Source organism: Mugil cephalus, chromosome 8 (genome assembly GCF_022458985.1).
Source record: "Mugil cephalus isolate CIBA_MC_2020 chromosome 8, CIBA_Mcephalus_1.1, whole genome shotgun sequence".
Lineage (NCBI taxonomy): Eukaryota > Metazoa > Chordata > Actinopteri > Mugiliformes > Mugilidae > Mugil > Mugil cephalus.
This window is the reverse complement of record NC_061777.1, coordinates 15,486,200-15,500,453: the sequence shown is the minus strand read 5'-3', so window position 1 is coordinate 15,500,453 and position 14,254 is coordinate 15,486,200. Positions and strand designations below refer to the sequence as shown.

At 43.7% G+C, this 14,254-nt stretch overlaps 2 protein-coding genes and 1 long non-coding RNA gene across 7 annotated transcripts in view; 1 reads left to right on the top strand and 2 right to left on the bottom strand.

The window, feature by feature from the left end:
- LOC125011989 overlaps nucleotides 1-1,152 on the bottom strand; it is a 33,496-nt gene extending 32,344 nt beyond the window's left edge. The window contains exon 1 of the long non-coding RNA XR_007113242.1: nucleotides 1,091-1,152. This is a non-coding gene — a long non-coding RNA (uncharacterized LOC125011989). The remainder of the gene's footprint in view (nucleotides 1-1,090) is intronic.
- Nucleotides 798-7,018, top strand: ccnh (cyclin H). 2 transcript variants are annotated; one of them, XM_047591568.1, is made up of 10 exons: nucleotides 798-999; nucleotides 1,132-1,257; nucleotides 1,588-1,707; nucleotides 1,792-1,865; nucleotides 1,987-2,200; nucleotides 2,304-2,467; nucleotides 2,698-2,768; nucleotides 2,859-2,964; nucleotides 5,768-5,831; nucleotides 5,950-7,018. In XM_047591568.1, the coding sequence occupies exons 2-10, from the start codon at nucleotides 1,141-1,143 to the stop codon at nucleotides 5,974-5,976; spliced, it is 957 nt and encodes a 318-aa protein (XP_047447524.1). In that variant the 5' UTR covers nucleotides 798-999; nucleotides 1,132-1,140; the 3' UTR covers nucleotides 5,977-7,018. The 2 variants fall into 2 exon arrangements, with proteins under 2 accessions (XP_047447524.1, XP_047447522.1); XM_047591566.1 differs by having other exon boundaries at nucleotides 799-999; nucleotides 1,128-1,257.
- The window catches only part of rasa1a (RAS p21 protein activator (GTPase activating protein) 1a), a 26,862-nt gene continuing 16,670 nt past the window's right edge, over nucleotides 4,063-14,254 (bottom strand). For 3 of the 4 annotated variants that reach the window (XM_047591564.1, XM_047591562.1, XM_047591565.1), the window contains 23 exons: nucleotides 14,048-14,118; nucleotides 13,273-13,390; nucleotides 13,090-13,121; nucleotides 12,521-12,573; nucleotides 12,233-12,383; nucleotides 12,060-12,138; nucleotides 11,749-11,872; nucleotides 11,468-11,624; nucleotides 11,237-11,324; nucleotides 10,317-10,397; nucleotides 9,896-10,053; nucleotides 9,704-9,780; nucleotides 9,440-9,612; nucleotides 9,191-9,350; nucleotides 8,964-9,106; nucleotides 8,448-8,563; nucleotides 8,263-8,349; nucleotides 8,101-8,168; nucleotides 7,928-8,016; nucleotides 7,737-7,814; nucleotides 7,459-7,593; nucleotides 7,280-7,359; nucleotides 4,063-5,526 (listed from right to left, as the gene is read on the bottom strand). In XM_047591564.1, coding sequence (XP_047447520.1) covers nucleotides 5,478-5,526; nucleotides 7,280-7,359; nucleotides 7,459-7,593; nucleotides 7,737-7,814; nucleotides 7,928-8,016; nucleotides 8,101-8,168; nucleotides 8,263-8,349; nucleotides 8,448-8,563; nucleotides 8,964-9,106; nucleotides 9,191-9,350; nucleotides 9,440-9,612; nucleotides 9,704-9,780; nucleotides 9,896-10,053; nucleotides 10,317-10,397; nucleotides 11,237-11,324; nucleotides 11,468-11,624; nucleotides 11,749-11,872; nucleotides 12,060-12,138; nucleotides 12,233-12,383; nucleotides 12,521-12,573; nucleotides 13,090-13,121; nucleotides 13,273-13,390; nucleotides 14,048-14,118 — 2,367 coding nt within the window. In that variant the 3' untranslated portion in view covers nucleotides 4,063-5,477. The remainder of the gene's footprint in view (nucleotides 5,527-7,279; nucleotides 7,360-7,458; nucleotides 7,594-7,736; nucleotides 7,815-7,927; nucleotides 8,017-8,100; nucleotides 8,169-8,262; nucleotides 8,350-8,447; nucleotides 8,564-8,963; nucleotides 9,107-9,190; nucleotides 9,351-9,439; nucleotides 9,613-9,703; nucleotides 9,781-9,895; nucleotides 10,054-10,316; nucleotides 10,398-11,236; nucleotides 11,325-11,467; nucleotides 11,625-11,748; nucleotides 11,873-12,059; nucleotides 12,139-12,232; nucleotides 12,384-12,520; nucleotides 12,574-13,089; nucleotides 13,122-13,272; nucleotides 13,391-14,047; nucleotides 14,119-14,254) is intronic. The other variant, XM_047591563.1, reaches the window with a different exon arrangement.

The window sequence follows — 14,254 nt, the reverse complement described above, 5'->3', positions numbered from 1 at the left end:
GGTGGGGGTTGAGTGGCTCTGTCTAAACATAGGCTCATGTGTGTGATTCAATTTGTGTTGCCCCCTTCCATCTAAAATGATCAAAATCTGCGCATTTGACCAACATGAACCAGCAACGATATTGTGAACTTTCATGGATGTGGGTTTAGGGGCTTGTAGGCCTAATATGAAAAGTTGACACACACATCCTCTTTGAGGATAAACCAGTTGTTTAGCTAATTATTTATTTTTGTGTTGTTACAGTTTTTGTGTGCACATTTACTATGGCTTTCTTGGGTGTGCAGCACACCTATGGAGATGGATTTTATAGTAAAATGATTCCAATATTATAAGTCCTTATAATTAATTAACAATAATTAGTAATAATACACACATTATGCTATAGGCTATATAGGACATAAAATTAATGTATAGGCTATATAATTTTGTTTAATTAAGACATTTAGAGTAATTGATTTAATATAGGCTTATTACATCATGTAAATGGATATAGTATAGTATAGTATAGTATAGTATAGTATAGTATAGTATAGTGCTTTCTATTGCTGTTCAGTAATAAATAAATAACATGTATGACAATGTGTTTTTCTACAGTCTATAGTCCATACATGTCATATTTCATTTTTTTTTATTAATCAATATTATTTAATGTGTTACCGTATGAAATATTTAATTATTTAATCAAAGGATATGAAAAAAAAGTTGGTTGTTTCCATTTTCCAGAGAGCGAGAGAGAGACGGAGAGAGCGCGGTTTTAGGAGGCGCTGTGCTCCCTACATTACGGTAGGCCGTGGCCATGCATCATCAACATGGGACCACAGCGTTGACGCAAAAGGAAGGAGACGGTGGTTGATTTTGTTGTTGCTGCTATTTGATTTTTTAAAGCAACGGTTCTGAGGTTTCACGAGAAATTAAAAAGGCTATTTCGTACATAGGCATCTATCCCCGCTACGCGCCACCGATGCGGGTGGATTAACGTACATTTCCATCTCAAAAAACGTAAGTTATCTTAATATAATCGCTCATCGGTTACACTTTTAGCAGTAGGCTAACGTTAACTTTTTTTATGTGTGTGCTCTTGTATTTCCACCTGGTATTTGGACCGTTTTGTTCCTCCTTACCCACAGACAGTTTGCCGCCATGTTCCACAACAGCTCACAGAGAAAGTTCTGGATTTTCAAGAGTGAAGATGAAGTTGAGCAGATGAGGCTGAAGGCCAATCAGAAGTTCCGTAACAAAATACTAGAAAGTGGAAAGGTGGGACAGAATAAATAATATTAAGTATTGTTTTTAAACCAAGGCTTTTTGACCGTTTTCCTCAATTCAGTTAAATTCAATTAGATTCTATTTTATTTATGCACCGATCAGCCACAACATTAAAACCACTGTATTACTCAGCATTAGACAAGTGTCCATAATGTTATGGCTGAAACTAATCTTGATACAAGTGCAGCGTAGGATTAGTGATGTTATATGAGAGACTGATAAGGAATAAAAAGCAGCGCATAGTGCCATGAACCTGTTCTACCACAGGTGAGTTATCTGCTGCCATTACCTAATAACATCACCTCCTCTTGTCTGACTCAGCCCGTGAGCGGGTCCATGTTCTTGGAGCGCCACGAGGAGGACGTTTTGTTTCGACACTACGAGAGGAGACTGGTGGACTTCTGCAATGCTTTTAAGCCGGTGATGCCGAAGTCTGTTGTGGTACGTATGTGGTTTCTTTTTTTGGCTTGATCGGAATAATGTGACCTCGCAGACGCCTGATCCGCGCGTGTCTCATCTGTGCAGGGTACAGCAGTCATGTACTTCAGAAGATTCTACCTGAACAACTCCATCATGGAGTATCACCCCAGGATTATCATGTGAGTATTGTATATTTGAGGGGTAACAAATATATGTAAACATGCATTTGACATCACATACCATGTCACATTGCAGTATATGACATATAGCAACTATTTCAACCTCCCCTTCTTGTTTCAGGTTGACATGCGCATACCTATCCTGTAAAGTGGACGAGTTCAACGTGTCCAGCACCCAGTTTGTAGGCAACCTTCTGCAGGAGACCCCAGCAGGACAGGAAAGAGTTCTGGAGCAAATCCTGGAGTATGAGTTGCTGCTAATACAGCAGCTCAATTTTCACCTGGTGGTCCACAACCCCTACAGACCCATGGAGGGTCTGCTCATCGATCTCAAGGTGGGGGGTCTCCTGGAGGGCTGTCAATCCCGAACACTGATCTAGCCTACTTAGTAGTTTTGTCAGATTGTTCGCCTTGTCCTCATGAAGTGTCGTCCCTCAGACTAGATACCCTACGCTGGAGAACCCAGAGATGCTGAGGAAGAGTGCTGATGACTTCCTGACGCAGGCAACCATGACGGACGCGGGGCTGCTGTTTTCTCCCTCTCAGATCGCTCTGACGTCTATTCTGAACAGCGCTTCGAGAGCCGGTCTTCACATGGAGAGGTAGGTCACTCGCTGGTGACGGTGCCCCATTTGACTTTTAAAACGCTGAGTTGAAATATTATTATATGTCCTGCACTTTGGTAAAACAACAACAGCAGCATTTTAGTTTTGTTCAATGATGAAACTTGATCCTAAACATAGAATTTACATAGTTAAATGTAAAAAAACAGGATAATTTTTTCCTGTTTCATTGTAAACAATCCCCTCTCTTCACTGTCTGTGACTACCAGCTACCTGACTGAATGCCTCGGGCTGAAAGAAGACAAAGAAACTCTCTCCAAGATGTATGAGTCAATGAGACGTGAGTAACCGCACCTTCAGCTTCACGGCCACAAGATGGCGATGCTGAGCGCTCTTGTTTGACATGCATGTGTTTCCTGTTTTCACCCAGGGATGAAAACTCTCCTGAAGAAGTACGAACTGCCCAAATCAGAGGAGGTGAATGTGTACAAACAGAGGCTGGAGAGGATTCACGCTGAATTTGCCGTTTCAAGCAAGTAAGCAGAAGCAACCCGCTCAAGTTTTTATCAGTGTTGGTATTGTCGCGCATAAAAGTCAGGATGTGTGGCTTTATCGTGGAGCTGAAGAATCTTTGTCACCATCAGTCCTTTATCTCACAGGTGCCAAACATGCGGCCCACCAGAGAGTCCTATCTGGCCCGCCGCATGAATTTGCAAAGAGCAAAAAACACATAGAGGAGTGCAATGAAAATAACCCAAATTGCACTTATTTGTCTTAAGACATTTCACTTTTTTCAAGGATGGTTTGTTAAATGTAAACATTCTCCAAATTTATGTCTTCTTCGTTGCACTAAAACAAATGGAAAAAGTTGGAGTTGTTGTTATTTTAAGGTTATTATGTTGTTATCATACTGGTCAAATTGGCCACTGAACTAAAGTGAGTTTGACACCCCTGCTTTATCTACTCCGCTTTTTAAAAGGGACCTATTTTCTGTCATATACACCGATCAGGCATAACATTATGACTTCTAATATTGTGTAGGTCTCCCCTTGTGCTTCCAAAACAGTTGTGAATGAACGTGGGCCTTCGGCTGGTTTCCTGTGGCAACAGATGGTTGTTAGTGGGGGTCTTTGGGTCCTGTGGGTTGTGGGGAGGAGCCTCAGTGGATCAGGCTTGTTCCAGTGGATCCCTACTCGATCAGTTCAACTGAATTTGGAGGCACTGGTGTCATTGCTATGAGGTGGAGGTGGCTGGTCTGGTCTGGTATATGTCATGTTACACGTCTGATCATTTTGCTAAGTGCATCAACGAGGTTTTGCAAATAAGTCTGTTTGAGAAGTATTATATGCATTTCGCACATTCCATCATAGAAAAGTCAAGAGTCCAGCAACACTTCATCAGGGTGTTTGATGCAATTTTACCAGACGTGTCCTGCTATCAACTCTTATAATCCAGATCAGTCTCAGACTTTGGATAAGTGCAAAGAAATGTGAGAATTTGCCAAACTAGAAAGAGAAAGGATGTTACACAACAGGGTTTACGTTAGAAACCTCTAAGCGTGGTCACTGGTCCTAATATGAAACATGTGATTTCCATCGCCCCGCACCCAATGACTGACTCCAGGTGTCCACTCGTCGTTCGTAGTAACAGTTTTATTTTAGCCAGGTTGTCTCGTATCTAAGATGCAAAAGGTTCAAGGTTCAGTATCAGGTAGAAAAATAAAAAGGAACACATCATCATCATCATCATCTGCATGACACACAGAAACGCAACAGCTTCTCACAATGCTACTACCTTCATCACCCGCAGCGGATGCGGAGACTTTTTTTTTTCGACTCGTTCCTCGTCACCTCCGTCTGTCGCCGGTCGTCCGTTTTAACACTTGGTGAGGTCCGTGGTATCTTAAGTGCAACTACAGTAAACAGTTTGGTAAACGTTTAAGCTATGACAGGCACAGATTCAGACTTTGCAGCTGCTCGACTCATGAGGAGGCACGCGCCGGCGCCACAGACCCGATGGAGGTGGCAAATCTGTGCGTGGCATGACTTCTCAAGAGTGGATCTACATGAAAACAGTCGGTGCGGAGGGCGTGAAAGCGTTCGTTTACATCGGGGGAGGGGAGAGGGGGGAGAAAAAGGCATAGAGGGAGTTCAGGTGACGGTTGTTAGAGCAGCATATACGTAGGCCCACTCACTATAGAAGGATCCATTCAGGGTTAACACATGCACGGAACAGGTTACGAGTAATCTCCTACAGGGTCTTGGACTATCTTTCGTCTCTGTTCAGCTATGTCATACACAAACAGTTTATTTCTATACAAGCCTAAGTATGTAACACCGACAAACAAAGCAGCGTGTATATATATTTATATATGTAAAAAAAAAAAAAATGTAACAAGTGGTTCCCGTGCTGCGTGGAAGTTTACGCTGAAAGACGGTGGACGTCGAATGGTTCTGAGGAAGAGCTCATCATAAAATCGGGTGGAGAGGACGGTGAGTAGAAAGGGAGTTAAGGCTTGTGTCGTCTTGGATAGAGGTGCTATGTTTAAATTCCCTGATGACAGCAGAAAACGCTACTTCGATGCTTTGGATCACCTCCCCTCTAACGTCCCCGCGAGTTTTTAGGAGCGGCCGAGAAGGGCGCTCGGCGAAAGTCGCCGGCCACTCGAGGCTTCTCGAGGGGAGCGGCGGGAACAACCGGGGTGAAAGCAGTTCAGACAGTTCGGCGCATCGCAGGCCACCCCAGAAACCCCCTTCTTCTACTCGGCCTTCTGAGGCGAGGCGCCGCGCGTCCGCACACGTTTTGGAAAAGGGCTTTGGAAGGACAGTGTTCAGATATGCAGCAAGTGGTTTTCCACGGAGAACGGCCGTATTGCATTTGCACTGCCAGGAATCTAGGCCACATGCGTGTTAAGCAGAAACTCAGTTTGGTCTGTCGGTTGTGAGGCTCACAGGACGAGGCCTCACTCGGGCGGGCTGGCTGGCTGGCTGGCTGGCTGGCTGGCTGCGCGTTCCGCACTTTCGATTCCCCGGTGGAAAATCTGTAAAACTCACATTACCTGGATGGCAGCGGCCAGTGACATGATGGTGCACTCAGTCCTGTAAGATAAAGTGGACACGTTTGTAGACTAATAAAACGCAGACTAATTCAATTACTTACAGCAGTTGAAAATGAGGAGACACAGGAAACTACGACTACTGATGGTGTCATGAAGGAGCGGTGGACACTAGATGTTACCTAAATGAGCGCTGACTATGGACAATGGACATCAAGGGGGAGTTCACCAACAGTGATTCACATGCACGTTTGCTAATATGTTTTTATTTATTTTTTTCACAGCAAACGGAAGAGAGGATATGAAGAAGACGGCCACGTGGCAAAAGAACCTCGTTTGGTAGAAGAGGTGAGACCTTGTTCTCGTATTGGTTACTGGACGCGTTTGTTCCAAGTTCAACCGTTTGCTTTTTGTTTTTGTTTTTTTTGTTTTTTTTTTAATCAAATTTACTTTTGTTTCATTTCAGGAATGGACTGACGAAGATCTGGTTTGAGCCTGTGGAAACAAACCGAGCTTTAAGTTATTATACTTCTTCATTTCCATTTTTTTTTTTTTTTTTAAACTGTCAAGTCACAGGACAGAAATGCAATGGAGCGGCACCATTTGTAAGTGTGCGTGCCATATTTACGTTCCACACGATACACCGGTCATCTTTCCTTTCATTCTGTACTAAAAAATAAAGATATTTTTCTACATACATGTTTCCGGGGATTAAAAATATTCCTTAAAAAGCAACAACCGAAGCCGTACATGCATACATTCCTCCACCTTGACAATAAACGACTCCATAATCTACTTTACAAAAACAGTTTAATAATAAGTGCATGCATGTCTGATACAGTCTGTACTATTCCAAAAAAAAAAAAAAAGAAAATTACTGCTGTAAACACTTTCATTTTACTTGGTTTCTCTGATTATGTGTCTCATCTGGCATTCATTGAGAAGTTCAAAAAAAAAAAGCCTCAATGAAATCAAAAAAAAAAGGCTGATACAATTGGAGGAAAAAAAATTCAGCTCATCTCACTTATATACTCATGATTCCAGCAAGAGAATTTATTAATATAAAATAACCATACTTTTTTTTTTTCTGATAGACTTTGTTCCAATCTAGAAAACAAAGGAAGAAAAAAAAAAACAAAAACAAAACAAAAAGAACAGACAGAAATGCTCGTCTCAGCACTTTGCAGATATTGTCACAACCTTAAAATAAATCAGTCACTAATTACAGTATAAAAAGCATTCTCACTCATAATCCAGTTACCAGTAAAGGGCTCTGAGGGAACTAGCTTCTTCATGTCAGTTTCCTCTCACTGAGCGGGAGGAGGGGGACACACTTTGGCAACCTGTGCTGTGGAAAACACAATCGCGGGTACAGAGAAACCTCTTAACGTTTGGCCCCCCGTGATGAATGAAATGTACCCAAGTCAGAATCGTGAAAAGTTTATGGGGGGGGGGGGATATCTTTTTCTTGTGCATACAGCTGTCTGTCAGTCATTGGTGCAAGTTTTTTTTTTCTTTCTGTTTTTTTTTTTTTTAGTAACTGCGTCGCTTGTTGTACTCAGTTGCTGCTGCTGCTGTTGCATAGCTCTCTTGTGGTGAACAAGACAAGATGGCAGGTACTTAGGTAGGTGGGTGGAATGGGCGGGGCTATCAGAGGAAGACATGACGGAGGGTGGTGGATGGGTTGCCATGGTGATGAGGGTAGAGCATGCTAGGTCTCCTCTGGGCTGCACTCCGGCGGAGGAGACTTGGCGCAAAGATGGGAGGATGGGAGGAGAGGAGGAGTGCAGTACTACCTGTTGCTGTTGGACATGGCATACTGAGCCTGCTTCTGCTGCAGGAGCTCTGTGATGGCCAGCAGCTTTTTCAACACATGCTGCAAAAAAAAAAAAGGAAACGGGAATTTTAAAAAAAGGTCTCCTAAAAGTGGACGTGCATAAATTGCGTCGCGCGTTTCACGGCTGTTGCCTCTGACCTGCTGGGCGCCCCTCTCGTTGCTCAGCGTCCGGAGCTCGTCCGAGTGTACGGCGCAGACCTCGTGCAGCGCGGCCAGGTCCCGGGACAGGTCTGTCCTAAAGTGCTCTGTGGCTTCAGGGAGGTCAGGGACATTCTGGGGACACGGGGGAGAATTCATCAGCAAATAGTTTTTTGTCAATTTGCGTGAGCTGAAATTTTCCTCGGTCGGCCAAAGATGTCTGGACTCAATTATCGGAGTATAGCAGCACTTTTCTGTGTTGAAAAAGTGTGACTCACCCCTAACTCATCCAGAAACATGATCATCCTATGTTTGTTGTTCTTGATGAAGGGGTTGACACCTTCCATGTAGGGTTCCTGTTCAAGAACAGAGAGACGTCTGCTGAACGCTAACACACACTCCGAAGGCACTTTGCCGTAAAAAAAAAACACTTTGGGCTCTGAAGTCCCGGTTTTCAGAGAGTTCCTACCTTAGCACCAAATTCAACGAGGTTGGCAAGATTCTGGACAGACTTGGCCACCAGGGTGAGGGTCCTGCTCGCCGTCGAAGAAGGAGGGTCTGCACAAACAAATCGCACACATCTTAACACGTGACGCGGCAAACAGGAAGGTTACTGTGCGCGTTTTTGCGGCGGATGCTCACCAGCGATGATGTTGAACATTCTGGGGTTGAGGATGGCAGGACAGATCAGTCTTAAAAAGACGAAGCCGCTGGAGAGGGAACGAGAGCGGTGAAGTTTGACAGCAGCGGCAGCAACGTGTTGAAACCTAAACGCTTTAAAAGCGACTGGAGCGGCGTCCTTACCTCACGACTCTCGTCCGCATGGTGGTGTTGGTGGGCCACTTCTTTTGCACAGACTTCTGCAGGCAGCCATATATGAACCTCAGCGTCCTGGATGGGTCATCACAGAGATACAAGACTCAGTATTTGGGTCACTATGTGCTGGTACAAGTGACAAGGAGTAGATGTATGCGAGCGTGTTAACTCACGGTGGCAGGATCTCCGCAGCCATGAAGATCTTCTCCACTAGCTCAGACAGGATGGTGAGGAGATTAGCCAGGTTCAGGTTCACGTCCTCATTCTTTTCCAGTTTGGAAGGATTCAGCTAAAATAAAAAATAAAAAAAGAAAGATAGTGAGGGGGATGCAGACAAGCACATGAAGGTGAATTCATTCAAATTTCCGACATGTGATCTGTCATCATTGAATACCTTTGGGGAAAACACTGATCAGTCCCAGCCTTGTGAATACCTGTGTAATACTGTGTAGGTGCCTCTCTTGCTGCAACCCAGAGATTCCCAGGAATCTCAACATATCAATTCTGAGTCCAAAGACTTGACGTCTAATTTCAGAGTGTGCTGCATTTAACTCAACTCGAACCCTATTTAAGTAACGTATCTCGTCACGTCTCACTGAAGCGCACACGCAGCTGCTTTGAGACCTCGGCCGTGCGGGTGACGTGCCAGGTTTTCCGTGCACCCCGAACGCTTCCCTGCAGGACTTTACCTCGCAGGACTGTTTGCTCTCCATGATCTTGAGGATGGTGTCTTTGAGGGCGTGGTGGACGAAGGGCGTGGCCGTGGCCTTCATGTACTGCTCCATCAGAGTGCTGGCCAGGGTGGTCGCTCTGAACAATGTCGTGGCCTCGTCTGGTGATAGTGCACAGGGAGAGGAAGGTTATCAGAATGCATCAGCTGCAGATTTAATTGTTACTACTGTGCGGTGACTCTTACCCTCCATGCTAATCTCTCTGTCATTGAGTGTCCTGAGTAGTGGGGCTTCAGCCTTCTCATGTCTGAAGATCCTCAGAAGGAGGCTTGCCAGTAAGGAGCGGTCCTGACCACACACATTGGCCAGAGCGTAGATGACGTGGAACTCTTTTTGCAGAATCATCTGCAGGGGAACAACATGCGACAACGACATGAAGTTGAGTCAAATACACACAGAAGCTGCGATCACAACACGTTTTCGCCGGATCGGACCTCTTTGAATTCGCTGTACTCCTCTTCGGGCATGATCTTCTCCATGGAGTAGCGGGCGCGTACGCGCAAGGAGCCCGGCTCGATGCCCTTCAGAGGAACGTGGGAGCTGAGAGGGAACCACTCGTCGATCATCTGGCCCTTGTGCAGACGGTTTAGCTGGCAACGCATGAACACTGCGAGGGACAGAGCGGGGCGAAGTGGTGAGAAGCAACGTGAAGGCAAACTTAGAAATTCATTTGCTTTAATGTTCGCTGATGTACTTACAGATGTCACTTTCTTTGCTCTTTTTTGTTTTGTTGCTGAGGCTGATTTCAAATCTGTTAATCTCACTGGACAAGTCACTGAAACAACAGATAAAGGTATTTTGAAATTCTGCAAACAAGTGGAAAGTGTCTAGAAAGTAAAACAGGTCGCAGGAAACACGAGGGTAAAATACAGAGGGAGTAACAGACTTACTCAAAGATGAACTCCTCCGTGAAGACAGGGTTCTGACCCTCCCTTGGGTGCGTCTTTGCGACCTGGACACTGTTCAGGTAGATGTTACAGTAGGGGTTGGTGAAATACTTCCCTGGCAACTTGTGGGCCTCCTCCACATACAGCACCAAGCTGCTCACCTGAGAGAAAGATGAATGAGTTAGCACAAAAACAAAAACAGCATGTGTGGAGAATCTGATCACGTCTGCTCCTATGATAATAATAAAAAAAAAATCCATCTGCCTCATGCTAAAGGAAATAAGATATAATGTGAAACCACTTTAAAGGAAACGAACATCTTCACTTTAATAATTAGTTGATAGTCTATTGCAATTGTGCACATTTTGTCAGAAATTACGACCAGATTTGTCTACATAGACACACTGTTTGATGGAGCGCGTACCTGTCTGAGCCTCTTGTTGGAGGTGGGCTGAGTGGTTTTCCTTAAGTTACTACAGAAAGTCTGAAGGCATTTCATCCAGTCCTGTAAAAACAAGAGAAGGCTGCTGCTGTCATGAGCTCTCACACTCCCCAAAACCCCACAACACTGTAAACTGTTCGCATTGTGTTAAAAAGGGTTAAAAACAGCGACAGAAAACTGGAAATGCAATTGTGACCGAGCACGTGTAAAAGTTACATTTATACATTCTGTCTATATATAGGAAACTTGAATTAGCTAGCACATTTGATTTTATTTATTTATTTTTTTTTTTCAGTTGAACAGAGGCTTCTATTAACGTGTTACCATCAGCAGCCTTGGGTACTTTTTCATTCGCAGACGTGTTGTCACCAATATGGAAATAATTACTGTTCTGAACAAAAACTGTAACTGAGCTGCATGATGCGCTGACAATAAAATGAGCAGATGTGTGACATTGTGACTGGGTCGAGGCTTTGCAACAGTGAGACAGCACTGCCACCATGAGGTAAAACTGGAAACTACAACACCGGCCGCTAGAATTTTAAACAGAAACACTATCTTAATTATTTAAAAATACTTTACATTTCGACTTCATTAGTCGCTCCACACACATTTTTACTGTAAATTTAAATATTATATCCAGACTGTGGGTGTTATATCACTTTACATTGGTTAACATAAACATTTTCAATAAAAAAAAAGCTTTCTATCAGCATAAGAAGGAATGAGGTGCTTTAAAAAATTGGCAGGGAGTAAATGATCCAAGTTATAAACCTGAGGTTCAACACAAATAGAAGGAACAGTTCACAGCGTAGTAAGCATTTCTTTTTAACACACAACCTGCTGTTTTAGCTTTGATCCGATAAATAAAATAAACGTTTGATGAACCCATTATCATTTACCTGCGCCTGCTCTGGAGCCTCCCCCGCAAAGTAGAATATGTACTGCTCCTCACTAAAGTGCTGAACAACAATCTGGAAACAGTTTGGCCTGAAAAAGTAAAAAGGAAGAAAAGATTTTTACATCACTTCGCTCCACACTGCTCAAGTCTTCAATTTAATGTGGCGTCAACATTAACAGCTGAGTTTTCTGACAGATTTCTTCAGACCGGTAACAATATTTTGACGTCTCACCTGCCAAACAGACTGTCATGCACACCATAAACAGAGCACACGCTTAGGTCGATCAGCCCTTTGGGTTTTGTGGCTCTCTTCTCGCTTTCAAAATAGATGAGCTGAGCATCGTTCCCCTCCAGGATGAAGTAAAGGTTCTTCCACCGTTTGCCTTTGCCTGTAGTTGAGGAAAGCCAGAGAAATGTGGACATTTAGACTGACCTGATCATGATAAAAGACCGGCGACGTATTATTTGACGCGACTGGAAGCTATTATAAAGTTCCATACGAGACACATTTACCTTTGTTGAAGAGGAGGTAGCCTTTCTTGACAATGTTTTTGTAGAAAGCGTCTTTTGTTTTCCGTCTGATAGTGTTATAGATTTCTCTCCCATCCACTGTGTCAGTAAGCACTTGTTCTTGCTGCTACAGGAAATGCGAAAAATAAATCAGTCCTGCTTACATTTCTTTACATTTCTTCTTCTTTCTTCTTTTTTTAAATTACCCAAGTGTTACTCTGGAGAAATCAAGGAAAGTCTAGTGCATCGTTTACCACCATAAACGTTGGAGAATAATAATAATAATAATAATGATGGTATGGGGTTGTGCCTACCTGAACAGATACTGGTTCTTTCAGGTTGTAACCCTCAACAATCTGCTCCTTCTTGTAATGGTCGATGATGTCGTCAACACTGCCACGGAGCAACGAGGCGCAGGACATGAACCAAAAGTTAGCATACGTCGTTTCTTCATATAAATCTGTTGTAGCTCTCACTGAATACGTACCTGTTGTAGTACCTCCCCCCCATCATGTACTGATTGTTGGGGGTGGGGGAGATTTTAAACCTTTGGATGTTTTCATTGGTGCGAAAAAAGAGGGAGTAGTCCCCAGGTGTGTTGTCTGACGGCCGGACTAGAAAACTGCACACCTGGCCAACTGTGACATCAGAGAGAGAGAGAGAGAGAGAGGGAGCAGAGGAATATCAGAGTGAGGGACAAAGAGACATAGAGGTTATGATAATGTCTTGAGTGATTAATAACTTTGTCCTCGTGAAAGGAAAAGAGAAATGGTACCTGTCATCAGGAGGTTGTAGGCCTCTTGCTTGGTGATTTTTCCATGATACCAGCTGGATGAGAACCAGAAGAAAAACAAAGATGACTGAATGAACTCATTCAAACCACATGTTCAGGTCTTTCAAATCTCGAAAAGTCTCTGTTGGGGACATTTGTCATAGTAAACTAACCTGACTGTGTGGTGTTTGTAAAACTAATCACTACTGTGTGTAAATGTATCACAAGAAGAAGAGCTTGTAGTACGTGAGGAGTAGCCACAGCCGAAGGACATGATAAAAGATTAGGCAGTGGCTCGTACGGTAAATGGCGTGCCATCGTGCTGCTCTGCTGGTCACGGCAAATCAAACCATAATTTATGTGTTAAGGAAACAAGGCTGCGTCTGTGGAAACAAACAACCAGACTCGACTGATAAGGTGGTTATTGTCCTGCAATTACATGTGGCCTCATTTTATACCAGCAACCACTTTCACATGATAATGTCGAGTAGTAATTCATTGACCGAATGTCATATCCTGTTTTGTAATTTTCCCACTGATCAGACGCTGGACGTTAAGAAAAGTCAGCTTACACTTTTCCCTCATGTGGATCCTCCTCCCGGCCCTGAAACAGAAACCAGACAAGACACCAATGACTATTTGCTATTCCGTATGTTCACATATTAACTCCCAAGTACGGGAGAACTATTCTGTTGCTTCTGCTACGGTATGATGCATTGTAGACAACTCATATTGTGAAAATGTGTCGTACGTACCACCTCCTCCACCAGATCCTCCACAATGAGTCCTTGCTCCTCCGTGCGAACATTAGTCACCCACATCCAGCCATCATCCAGTTCATTGTGAACAATAAACATGTCCCCTTTCAGGAAGCTGGAGGTGCAGGCGTAAGGGACAAGTCAATTCAAGGCAGTAGATTGCACTAAAATAGGTTAAATATTAAGAAAAACCTTCAAACTGTTGCTGTATCAAGCTACCGTGACGGTGATCGTGAATAAGGGAAATTGGGATCAACGGAGTAAGTACGTAGACGTGCGATATTTATTTTAGCGTGGATTATAATACCAGAGCAGAGCCAGTAGGTGTCTCCTTTGACTCATAACATTTGAGGTAAATGTTGCATGTCTGTCTATTCAGTTGCGCCTGTGCCTCGCTGGCAGGCTCCGAGTCCAGGCTGACTTCAGACAGATGTTTATCAGATTTAGGAAGCCGGGGATGGCTGGGATCATCGGTAAGGGTGCCTACTGTAGCTTAATGATAGGGACAGGACTGCTTTTCAGATGATGTGCTTTCCAGGCGGCCGTGGCATAAATCAGAAGGAAACCAGGCTGCTCTTTGTGAGCAATATAGGAAAATTTGATATTTTTTAAGACATAATCAGCGCTTGTGTGTGCCTGTACCACTGTGGACCATTTCTTTAAAAAAAGAAAAAAAAGAAAAAAAAGAAAAGTAATGTGAGGAATGTGACTGGTTAGAAGACGTTATTGTTATTGCAAAGTTTATTTTTCACATTCCCACACAGGTTCTCACCTGATCTCATCAGTATCTGGCACTTTGGTGTATGGAAGTATGGCCCTGACCCTCCTCCTGTCTTCCACGGGCTGTGGAAACATGCGCGCAAAGAACAAAAGCTCATTCCAGGATTACACTCGCGCCAAATCCCCTAATTATTTGACAAAATCGAGTATTCTGCTACGACTCCCAACGGGAGACATCACACTCGGCTGAAAAGGCATA